The 12,310-nt window shown below is 47.3% G+C and overlaps 1 protein-coding gene across 1 annotated transcript; it reads right to left on the reverse strand.

Moving 5' to 3' along the window:
* Positions 1–389: 389 nt before the first annotated feature.
* Positions 390–7,987, reverse strand: PDP2 (pyruvate dehydrogenase phosphatase catalytic subunit 2). The gene is made up of 2 exons (XM_055412611.2): positions 7,855–7,987; positions 390–5,547 (listed from the first exon to the last, which is right to left on the reverse strand). The coding sequence occupies exon 2, from the start codon at positions 5,494–5,496 to the stop codon at positions 3,901–3,903; it is 1,596 nt and encodes a 531-aa protein (XP_055268586.2). The 5' UTR covers positions 5,497–5,547; positions 7,855–7,987; the 3' UTR covers positions 390–3,900.
* Positions 7,988–12,310: the final 4,323 nt, after the last annotated feature.

The following is a 12,310-nucleotide window of genomic DNA, read 5'->3' on the forward strand; positions in this document are numbered from 1 at the left end:
CTCCATCCATGGGATTTTCCAGGCAAGAGTACTGGAGTGGGTTGCCAGACACCAAAAATTAGCAGAGAAAACTTTAGGGTAGCCTTTTTTTTTTTTTGATGTGGAACATTTTTTAAGTCTTTATCACATTTGTTACAGCATTGCTTCTGTTTCATGTTTTGGATTTTGGGACCCAAGGCATGTGGGATCTTAGCTCCCCAGCCAGGGATCAAACCTGCATCCCCAACACTGGGAGGCAGTCTTAACACCAGACCAGAGAAGTCCCTCTTGAACAAACTAAAGTCTTCCATGGCTAGATACAGGTGGTGAAACAAAGGCTGGCCTAATCTAGTACCCTAAGGACCTTACAAATACAAATGTGCAAAACCAAAAGAAACCAAATCTCATTTTGCCTCTTTTATTTACAAGTTTCACTTAAATATCTCTCATGGTGAGAAAATCAATGACAAAAAGAATATTGGTATACAGTTTACAAATATCAGTAAATATTAAAGAACATGGTTAATCTTTCCAAGTAAATGCTTGATACGAAATATTTTCCAGGAGGCTAGTCAAACATCAGGTGCCCGAGGTGTCAGGGAAAGAGCCTTGAGCCTGCCCAGGAGATGGTCACACTGCAGGCCACTTGTGTTCTGCACTTGGTGACACATGTGGCAGCTCACAGGACAAAGCAGTGCCACCAGCCTTTATTCCTAGCCCCAAAGCCACACCAGGGCTTCCTCTGCAATGAGAGCCACATTCAGAGACAAATGAACCACTTAAAATGAAACTAGGATAGCTCAGTTCTAGATTACCTGGTTTAACCTGGGAAATGCAGAATTCCAAAACTGTCAAATGAAAAATAGGTCACTAGGGACTGATGGATGAACAAGTCAAGCCAGACTCATTCTGAACATTTTCTTGTCGAACTTTTAGGCCAATCATACTTCTGGGAAAAATATTAGCATACCTCAAAGTTTATACTTTCATTATAATAAATTAGCTCTAATGTTCCAAATAACATCTCAGAAGATGAACACATAACTTGACCTAACATACTAACTTGAACTTAGAACTTCTCTATCCATTTTGATCAATCCCCAGAATCAGCAGAACTGTATTATTTATATAACAATATCTAACATATGCCAATATTACCAACATTTCTTATCTAAAATAAATATGCAATTTAAAGCACCAATAAAGCATAGTTTATTTATAAGTGACACCTTAAACAATCTCATTTTTAAATTCATTTTAGAAGTCTCAATATCAAAATCTTTACATACAAGGAATGATACGTATTTCAGAAGACCTGACAAGTACCACTAACCCCCTCTCAAATTCTACTATCCATCCTCAAGTGGTAGCCCATGCGCCTCAGGCCAGTGACACTAAAATTGAAGTCAGGGAGTCAGACATACTGGGGTTAACCAGGTGGAGCTGCTCCTGGAAACATTCATGGCAGAGTTCACAGTGGAAAAAGGGCAGACAATAAACCAGCCTTTCTTCTCTCTCAATATGCCAATTAGAATGCAAATCTATTAGGTTGATAAAAAACACAGACACCCTTGAAGGAACAGGTTGGAAGTCTGTATTCTCTCAGCTGTTCCACAAGTTAATCAGGTATATTTATGAGCCAATGCGAGGCTCCAAAACAGAATTCAGACACTCTGTAACCCCAGTAAATGCTCTGAGGATGTGCCAGGGTTTAGTTGGCATAAAGAATGAAGGATTTCAGACAAGTAGTGTTTGGCTCTAGTAACGAAACTTCATGGAAGCTAAATGATAGGGATTCAGGTTTTATTTGAATTAAGATTTTTCAGAATAAAAAGACAAAGGCTTAAGCACTCAGAAGAGAATTTCTTAGACAACGTACTAAACGTACAGGGAAACATCCCTAGGCTGTCTCAACACTTGAATGTCCCTTGTCCCGAATGTGAAAGTCCTACCTAGCTATTTTGCTTTCCTTTCAGTGGGTGGCTCGAGGGGTTAAGATGAGGGGAACCATCAACAGGAAGATAGTACAGGAAAAGAAAGTCAGTTTTGCAGGATTATATTTGTTTCCAACTAGAGACACACTTCCTGTTTAAATGCTACAGCAATTTCAGAACATGAAATTCATCCCCCTAAAAAAGATTCACATGGTTTAATTTTCCAATAAACACAGACTGTGCAGCCCACAGAAGCTACTACAGGTTACATTGGTTTTTGCCCCAACTCCTATACCAAATAAGGCCTAATTACTGAGAAATAGCAGTGGCCATTTATCCCACTAGTCTGTGGGCAAATGTCCCATTTGAAAAAAATCTCCCTCCTCCCTCCTCCCCACTACCCCTGGGGATACAGCCAAGGGAGCCTTGGTTAGCAACTGTTCTCAGGTCCTTCACATTTTTACCTCTCCAGATTCAGGCTGGATCTTAAAAGTCTAGAATCCACTGCATAAGCCAGTCTTGCCTAAACTGTCATGATTACCACATGCAGCCTTGAATTTCCTGCTTCCCTGAAACCATGTGAAGTGAGAGCATTCTCCCTAGACAGTATTGCACAGTCAGCAGGGTGAGCGAGTTCAGCATAGCAGTGGGGGAAGGAGCATTAGGAGGAATTTGAAGAATGTTTGAGAAGTATAATCAGAAAGGCTAAGCACTATGAGTAAATCTGTAGATTTACTGAACACTGGAGGAAATTTTATTAAAGAAGGAAAAGCCAGGAGTTAAGGCTCAGACAGAAGTTACCTCCTGGCATGGCTCAAATGTTCATGGGGTGGGACACAGAGGAAGGGCTTGAAAGCTATAAAATTCAGCTGGTCCAGAGGCCTGGCCACCTTCACCCTCAGCTGAAAAACCAAGAAAACTCATTCCAAGCATGCTCGCTCACAGCACGCCTGTTTTGCAAGTTTGAGGACTCAATTTTAACATAAACTGAATCAGAACTAGAATGCAGCATTCAGTTCAGTTCAGTTCAGTCGCTCAGTCGTGTCCGACTCTCCGCGACCCCATGAATCACAGCACGCCAGGCCTCCCTGTCCATCACCAACTCCCGGAGTTCACTCAAACTCATGTCTACAGAGTCGGTGATGCCATCCAGCCATCTCATTCTCGGTCGTCCCCTTCTCCTCCTGCCCCCAACCTTTCCCAGCATCAGAGTCTTTTCCAGTGAGTCAACTCGTCGCATGAGGTGGCCAAAGTATTGGAGTTTCAGCTTTAGCATCAGTCCTTCCAATGAACACCCAGGATTGATCTCCTTTAGAATGGACTGGTTAGATCTCCTTGCAGTACAAGGGACTCTCAAGAGTCTTCTCCAACACCACAGTTCAAAAGCATCAATTCTTCGGCGATCAGCTTTCTTCACAGTCCAACTCTCACTGAATGCAGCATTACAAAATGTTTTTACAACTAAACACACACGCACAAGTTAGAATACTGCATAGAAAAGTGTCCTGTAATATGCTTTGTAAACCTAGGTCTTTAGTAACTTCAGAATAAAAAACCCTTCATCGTGTAGAAGTCCATTATTACACACAGAATTATGAAGTCTGCAGATTTTGCAGCAAGAGCTCAGAAGATCCTGGACTTCTTCATATTCTTAGAATCATAATTAAATTTACCCTTTCCAGGCTCAGGCTGACAGTTTTAACAGTGTCTTTATAAAAGGACTTGGGTTACACGAGCCCAAGACGAGTTGATCGTCTCTGTGCTCTACCCTCTCTGCGTAAAAGAGGTGACCAAAACACGCAGGCACATAAAATCACTAGATTTGTTTTTAATCCAAGGCTGTTTTTTCCTCACATTAGTTTATAATTAAGCAAGCTGCATCTATCCACCTGCCCTTCAACCATAGGGTCTAGAGCCAGGTTCCGAGTAAGGGAAAATGTCTCAGAAGAACATTGAAGTTAACCTTGGGAACAGGGTGGGAGACTCTTTAACTCCCCTTGGAAGACGCACCAATCCAGTCTGAGTTGAAATATACCACGGTGACTGTGATGTCATCCCTGTACATCCTTGCCAAGTCCTCCGGCAATGTCAGCATCGCCGACAGCCGCTCAGGCTCCATCTCCCCGTATTCGTTGTTTCCTATGGTGTATCTGATCAGACGTGTGGCTGCGTTTTGGTCCGCTGCATGGAGCCCCTGGGCTTTCCTCTGCTGCAGCAGGCTCTGCATGAGTCCCAGGTTGGTGGGTTTCAGGGCCAGGTCTGCCTTGTGCTGACTCTCTTCAGTCAGGTGCTCCACCACCAGCCTCACCACATCCTCGTTGCCCAGCACGTCCCACAGGCCATCAGAGGCCAGCACGAGGAACTTATCCTGTGGCCTCAGCCTGTGGTAGGTGACCTCTGGCCTGGCCGTCAGGTAAGGTGGGGTGTAGCAGTGCGGCGGGGTGAACCGGTAGATGTTGAGGGCCTCAGTGTCGACGCACCGCTCTAGGACACTGCGCTGCAGCTCTTTACTCCACTTCAGCTGGACGTCCCCAAAGGCCCTGCAGGGCATGAGGACTCCCAGCAGCCTGTTCTCCATGATGACCGTCCTGTCCTCGGACTCAGGATGCTCCCTCTTCAGCCGTGACAGCTCAGCTGGGTTCCAGGCATTGTGGTCCCGGGTGAGGGGCAGACAAGACCACATGCCGTTGTCTTCCTGGACACCAAGGATGGCCCGGCAGTCACCAGCGTTTGCCACGTGCAAGTGAACCCCATCAACGTGGGCAAGGCAAGCTGTTGCCCCTGAGAAAGCAACCTGGAGTGAAAGGTTCCTGGTCATCTCATCTTCGAGGGGGGCCTGGATCTCTAGCGAGATGTCAGAATCCAGTCTCTGGAAGGAGTACATTAATGCTTCCTCAGTGTTCAGCCCCATTTCCATGTGCAGGTTCAGCAGCTCCTGCCAGTAGACACGGAGGTGATCGAGGTGCACCGACGTGACATCCTTGTAGATACTGTCTCCTGGGTGCTTGAGCCACTGAAGGATGGGCAGCAGGGGCTTCATGCTTTCCATGGCCTCCTCCATTTGCTCCAGAGTCTGCTGGGACATTAGTGACACGGCCACATAGTAGAAGAGCCTCTCGCTCACTGCTTGAGCACATGCGTGGCCACCATGTCCATCGAAGATGCCAAACAGCAGTCCATTGGTCTGCAGGCAGGCAGCTATACCTCCCCGGTCCTCCACTGGGGAATTGGCAGCTAGCTGGTTGCTCTCAAATCGTAACACTGAATCTGGAGCTCTGCTGACAAGGTCAAGAATCTTATGGGCCGACTCACCAGCTCTCAGCACTTCATTTACCTGCTCCGGGCTGAGCTGCAAGTGGAAGTCCTCTTCCTCTGTTGATGTGTGTCTGTAGGCTTTCTGCACAGCAATGCCACCACATGCAGTGGCATTGTCTTTTAGGGTGGCTGGCCCCTGGGGAAAGAATCTCCATCTTGATATAATCCTATTTGAGGCATACCTTGAATATAAACGTTGTCCCCCCTGTAATGTGGCAATGGTCTTCCTTGCAGAACTGAGAATCCAGTAGGACACAGTACTTGACATTCTGAAACTGTATGAGCGAATATGTTCCTTCTGCAAAAGGGTTCTTTAAATCTGAAAATTCAAGAGGTTAAGAAATTTAATTTCTTAAAAATAATGACCTCTGCAAACACTTAATCTCAAAATATTTAAGTCTCCACACATCCCATTATAACATAAATGCATTTCAGAAAATGGCTTTTTAAACACTCTGCACTTAAGAGTCACTGAGGGCTTCCCACAATTGTTTCCTTCTTCCCAAATCCTTTCCCTTGCTAAGAGCCCAGTGCACAGCTCCCGTGTTCCCTCTCCCAGGGAGGCTGTGTTCCTTTAAATGCATACAAGCTCCTTCTTGCTCCCGAGCTATCTTGGTAGCTGTTCTCAGTCAGAGGCCATCCAGCTCTTTAGGCAGGAAGACAGTGGCAGCAAAAAAGACAGAAAAGCCGCTGGAGTCAGATCAACTCTAGGCTCCAACTGGTTATGGTAAATGGAAAAAGTATGTGCTGGGGTACAAGAGACTCTGAAAATGATCAGACAAGGCAAAGTGAACCTGGTCATCCTCTCCAACAGCTGCCCAGCCTTGAGGAAATCTTGCCTAGAGCACTATGCCACGTTGGGGCTTCCCTGGTGACTCAGGTGGTAAAGAATCTGCCTGCAATGCAGGAGACCCGGGTTTGACCCCTGGGTCGGGCAGATCCCCTGGAGAAGGGAATGGGAACCCACCCCAGTATTCTTGCCTGAAGAATTCATGGACAGAGGAGCCTGGTGGGGTAGAGGAGGAGTCCATGGGGTTGCAAAGAGTCAGACATGACTGAGCAGCTAACACTTGCACCTTGTATGCCATGTTGGCCAAAAACTGGTGTCCATCACTATAGTGGCAATAACTGAACTGGACACAGCGTATGGAAAATAACAGGGTATGAACCTAGCTATCACTGATCCAGGTGATGAGCAGAAAGAAGCATGCTAGGAGAAGAGTGGTGAAAAGTAAATCATGCAAAAATTTTCCTTAATAAAACTGGCCAGAGCTTGTTCTACATATATGTAAAGAACACATGCATGCGTGTTCTGTAAGTTCAGGAAACATGGCTGCCTTATTCAGTGGCTCTCCAGTGCCCAGGCCTCACACACTGGCTAAACACAGCAATTTCAAGAGGTCCCAAAGCACACTAGCTGTCTAGCATCAGACACACAACGACTTCACTTGCCTGAGTTCCAGTCATCCATCTGTGGAATGGGAATACTAGTTTCATAGGGTTTTGTGAGGATTTTAAAGAAATATAACCCTTCAGCTCCAAAAAAAGATATTATTAGCAATAATCTTTTATTATTAGGTGCATCACTGAGGATTTAGAGGTTGTTTCCACTATCTCCCTATTTATAAAATACCAAACTGCAATGCCTAACGCATCAACATTTTCCCTACTTAAGTTTTAACCTACTTATTTCCCAAGGCTAGCATCAGCAGGTCAAAGGGTGTAGACTCATCCTGCCAAATTGATTTCCAAATGGTTCACATCTGCCTCCATAAGGGCATGAAGTAAACTCTACACGTTGAACAGCCTCTGGCGGTATTTTTCCTTAGGAAAAAAAATTAAAAGTTGCTCTGTTTTACTATTTTCTCTGGAGAACCGGGGTGGGGGTGTGTTGGGGGGGTGGGTGGAGCGTTTTTTTCACTGCACGTGTTTTCGGAATCCCGCCGTCCACAAGTTTTTCTGTCGGAGTATGGAGAACGCCCACACCCAAGGACCGCCCGGTCTCCCCAGCCCACCCCGCCGAACTAGGGGCAGGATTGGTCGGACCCGGCGCGCAGAGGGCGCCTCCCCGTGCCCCCTCGTCCCCACCCCTAGCCCTGCAGAGAAGCCAGGCAGCGTTGCCCGACGCAAGGCCGACTGCCGCAGACCCGACCCAAACAGTTTCGCCTATCTAAAGAAAACAGGTCCCAAAGTCAAGTCTCTGACCCACAGGCTCATAGATACGAGCCCGGCCTCCGGAATCCACCAAGCCCTATCTCCCTCAAACCCTGGCGCGGCCACGTCCCTGAGTCCCAGCTTCCCAGTCTATAGATAAGGCGAATTAAGTTGAGATGCTGAGCTCCGAGGGCTAAAACAGCTACTGCGGATGTTCGGGCACGCAGCCAAAGGTCCTACGCCAGCCTGCAGCCCACGTGGCGCGTGCGCGCGAGAAGGGTGACCGCAGCTGTGACCAAGGCTCTTCCCAGTCCGCCGCGGGCCCGCCCCCTCACCTCACCTCACTTCACCTCCGCTCTCCACCCCATCACCTGAGCCGTTGCCGTGGGCTGGAGCGGACGCGGGGAGGCTCGAGGCTCTCACATCCCGCGCTCGCCCTCTTCCCTCCCTCGGAGCCTCGTCCTCCCCTCACCTGCAGCAAGGCCGCCGTGTCCGTCAGTCAGTTTCACGCCCGCAAGCTGTACCGCGGCTACCCCTACCCGGGACTCCCCTCCCCGAAGGGACCTCTCGTGCTGCTGATCTAGCTGGAGAAGGAAGCATCCTTTTGCCAGCCTTTATTGGTTCATCTGTGGAGGCGGGCCCTTGACGAACAGCTCAATTGTCCAATAGATGAGGAGAGTGAGAGGGCGGGCTCCAGATGGGCCAAATCCGGTTCCTCCCCCTCTCCCGCCCACCTCACCCAACCTTTACCCACCCCTCCCTCCATCTCTGTCTGAGGTTAGGCTTGGCCCTCGGCTTTGAAATTAAGCATTCTTGTGGCTGAGCGCTCCCACCTCGTGACACCCTGCCCGTTCTGCTCACCTCAAACAGAGCTGCTGCTGCTGCTAATTCACTTCAGTCGTGTCCGACTCTGTGCGACACATAGATGGCAGTCCACCAGGCTCCCCCGTCCCTGGGATTCTCCAGGCAAGAACACTGGAGTAGGCTGCCATTTCCTTCTCCAATGCGTGAAAGTGAAGTTGCTCAGTCGTGTCCGAGCAGCCTTTCCCATTTCTCACTGTTGTTAGTTTCCTCTCCATTTCTGTCCTGACCAGTTCAGACCCCTCTCCCAGGCACCATACCCTTCTATATCGTCTTAGACAATCCCCTTAGACGCCTCCCTCGGAGTCCCTATGTACACCTTACACACAGTTTGTCCCAAACTTATTTTTTTTGCTAAACCTGCTCTTCCCCTCCTTCCCTAACCCAGTAATGGCCCCACCACGTGCTCAGAGACACAAGCTCCAAGCCTGGGAGTCATTTTGACTCCTCTTCCCTCACCCCCACCCCTCTTCTGTCAGTTGTCTGATCCTGTTCATCATCTCACCTCCTAAATATCCCTGATGGACAGGGAGGCCTGGCGTGCTGTGATTCATGGGGTCGCAAAGAGTCGGACATGACCAAGCGACTGAACTGAACTGAACTGAACTGAATCCAGATATTTGCCTCCAGCTGCTCTACCACTCTATACAATCTTCTTATCTGGTCGCCCCACCCTGACTTCAACTTGGCCCTAGGCACTCTTCCTCTATCCCTGGAGAAGGAAATGGCAACCTTCTCCAGTATTCTTGCGCAGAAAGTCCCATGAACAGAGGAGCCTGGCGGGCTACAGTTCATGGGGTCGCAAAGAGTCAGACACAGCTGAGCGACTGAGCACACTCTTCTTCTATAGAGCAGGTAGGGTGACCCTTCTACAACTTAAATTGCTGCTAAAAAGTCTTCATTGACTCCCCACCAACCACTGGGCCTTGAACTGACAATTACATTGGCATGGCCACTGACAGTTATCACAATAGATTGTTGTTGGCAGATTGAGGAAAGCTGAGAACCAGGACACCAGATACTCCGTCCGTCCCTGTAGAATTCAGGTTATAGCCTGCTGCTTTACAAATTGCTTTAATAGAACCTATCTACTACCTAGGGCTTCCCTGGTGGCTCAGAGGTTAAAGCATCTGCCTCCAATGCAGGAGACCTGGGTTCGATCCCTGGGTCAGGAAGATCCCCTGGAGAAGGAAATGGAAACCCACTCCAGTATTCTTGCCTGGAGAATACCATGGACGGAGAAGCCTGGGGGTCGCAAAGAGTCGGACACAACTGAGCGACTTCACTTCACTACCTATGGTGGGCTTCCCAGTTTGTTGCTTAGTTGCTCAATAGTGTCCAACTCTTTGAAACCCCATGGACTGCAACACATCAGGCTTGCCTAACCTTCACCATCTCTCAGAGTTTGCTCAAACTCATGTCCATTGAGTCGGTGATGCCATCCAACCGTCTCATCCTCTGTCATCCCTTTCTCCTCCTGCCTTCAATCTTTCCTAGCATCAGGGTCTTTTCTAATGAGTCAGCTCTTTGCATCAGGTGGCCAAGGTATTAAAGCTTCAGCTTCAGCATCAGTCTTTCCAATGAATATTCAGGACTGATTTCCTTTAGGATTGACTGGTTTGATCTTCTTGTTATCCAAGGGACTCTCAAGAGTATTCTCCAACACCACAGTTCAAAAGCATCAATTCCTCGGTGCTCAAGCCTTCTTTATAGTCCAACTCTCATATCCATACATGACTACTGGAAAAACCACAGCTTTAATTTGTCGGCAAAGTGATGTCTCTGCTTTTTAATACACTGTCTAGGTTTGTCATAGCTTTTCATCCCAGGAGCAAGCGCCTTTTAATTTCATGGCTGTCACCATCCATAACACTATGGCTGTCACTGTCCACAATGATTTTGGAGCCCAAGAAAATAAGAGCTTCCCAGGTAGGTCAGTGGCAAAGAATCTGCCTGCCAATACAGGAGACACGGCTTTGATCCCTAGGTGGGGAAGATCCCCTGGAGAAGAAAATGGCAACCCACTTGGGTATTTTTGCCTGGGAAAACCCATAGACAAAGGAGCCTGGCGGGCTATGGTCCATGGGGTTGCAAAAGAGTGGGACTTGACTTAGTAACTAAACAACAACTACCTATGATAAATCAAGTGTAGTCTTCCCTTAAGGCAGAGAAAACTTTGAGATGACCAGGACAGGCCACTTAGAACCCTGAAAATGTGGCCTTCTAGGGGGAAGGCACACTGGCTTACCTGGGGAGCCTGGCCAGCCAACCGGGATCCAAGGACATGGCTGCCATAAAACAGCTCCTGTCAGACTTGCTGGTGATATGATATTCACACTGCCACTCACCCTTGCCCCTTTTCAGAAGTTCTACCAATAAGTCAGAATTTGCAATATCTCTCTTCCTGGATATTGAGACAGCTGTTTCCAACTGAAACTAAAAATAACTCCAAAGGATTGGAAATAAATAGGTGCAATTATTATTATTTTTAGGGACAACACAGTTTCTGGGTGCCTACCATATGTCAGGCCCTGGGCCGGTGACTACTGGAGAAACACAAATGGCACCCTCAACAGCACTTTCCTGAGAAAATTACATCATTCTACTGTTTGAAACCACTGAGTTTTTCTAAGTTACCACACATACACCACTTCCAAAGTAAAAATCCACCCTTGAGGATTTTGTGTGCATTGGTTCAGTTCAGTTCAGTTCAGTCGCTCAGTCATGTCTGACTCTTTGCGACCCCATGAATCACAGCACGCCAGGCCTCCCTGTCCATCACCAACTCCTGGAGTTCACTCAAACTCATGTCCATAGAGTCGGTGATGCCATCCAGCCATCTCATTCTCTGTCGTCCCCTTCTTCTCCTGCCCTCAATCCTTCCCAGCATCAGAGTCTTTTCCAGTGAGTCAACTCGTCACATGAGGTGGCCAAAGTATTGCACTTTCAGCTTCAGCATCAGTCCTTCCAATGAACACCCAGAATTGATCTCCTTTAGAATGGACTGGTTGGATCTCCTTGCAGTCCAAGGGACTCTCAAGAGTCTTCTCCAGCACCACAGTTCAAAAGCATCAATTCTTCGGCAATCAGCTTTCTTCACAGTCCAACTCTCACATCCATACATGACCACGGGAAAAACCATAGCCTTGACTAGATGGACCTTGGTTGGCAAAGTAATGTCTCTGCTTTTTAATATGCTATCTAGGTTGGTCATAACTTTCCTTCCAAGGAGTAAGTGTCTTTTAATTTCATGGCTGCAATCAGCATCTGCAGTGATTTTGGAGCCCAAAAAAATAAAGTCTGACACTGTTTCCACTGTTTTTCTATTTCCCATGAAGTGATAGGACCAGATGCCATGATCTTTGTTTTCTGAATGTTGAACTTCAAGCCAACCTTTTCACTCTCCTCTTTCAATTTCATCAAGAGGCTTTTGAGTTCCTCTTCACTTTCTGCCATAAGAGTGGTGTCATCTGCATATCTGAGGTTATTGATATTTCTCCCAGCAATCTTGATTCCAGCTTGTGCTTCTTCCAGCCCAGCGTTCCTCATGATGTACTCTGCATATAAGTTAAATAAGCAAGGTGACAATATACAGCCTTGACGTACTCCTTTTCCTATTTGGAACCAGTCTGTTGTTTCATGTCCAGTTCTGACTGTTGCTTCCTGACCTGCATACAGGTTTCTCAAGAGGCAGGTCAGGTGGTCTGGTATTCCCATCTCTTTCAGAATTTTCCACAGTTTATTGTGATCCACACAGTCAAAGGCTTTGGCACAGTCAATGAAGCAGAAATAGATGTTTTTCTGGAACTCTCTTGCTTTCTCCATGATCCAGCGGATGTTGGCAATTTGATCTCTGGTGCCTCTGCCTTTTCTAAAACCTGCTTGAACATCTGGTAGTTCACGGTTCACATACTGCTGAAGCCTGGCTTGGAGAATTTTGAGCATGACTTTACTAGCGTGTGAGATGAGTGCAATTGTGCGGTAGTTTGAGCATTCTTTGGCATTGCGTTTCTTTGGGATTGGAATGAAGACTGACCTTTTCCAGTCCTGTGGCCACTGCTGAGTTT

This window comes from Moschus berezovskii, chromosome 22, assembly GCF_049115385.1.
Source record: "Moschus berezovskii isolate FMDL1 chromosome 22, NW_MosBer_1.0, whole genome shotgun sequence".
NCBI lineage: Eukaryota > Metazoa > Chordata > Mammalia > Artiodactyla > Moschidae > Moschus > Moschus berezovskii.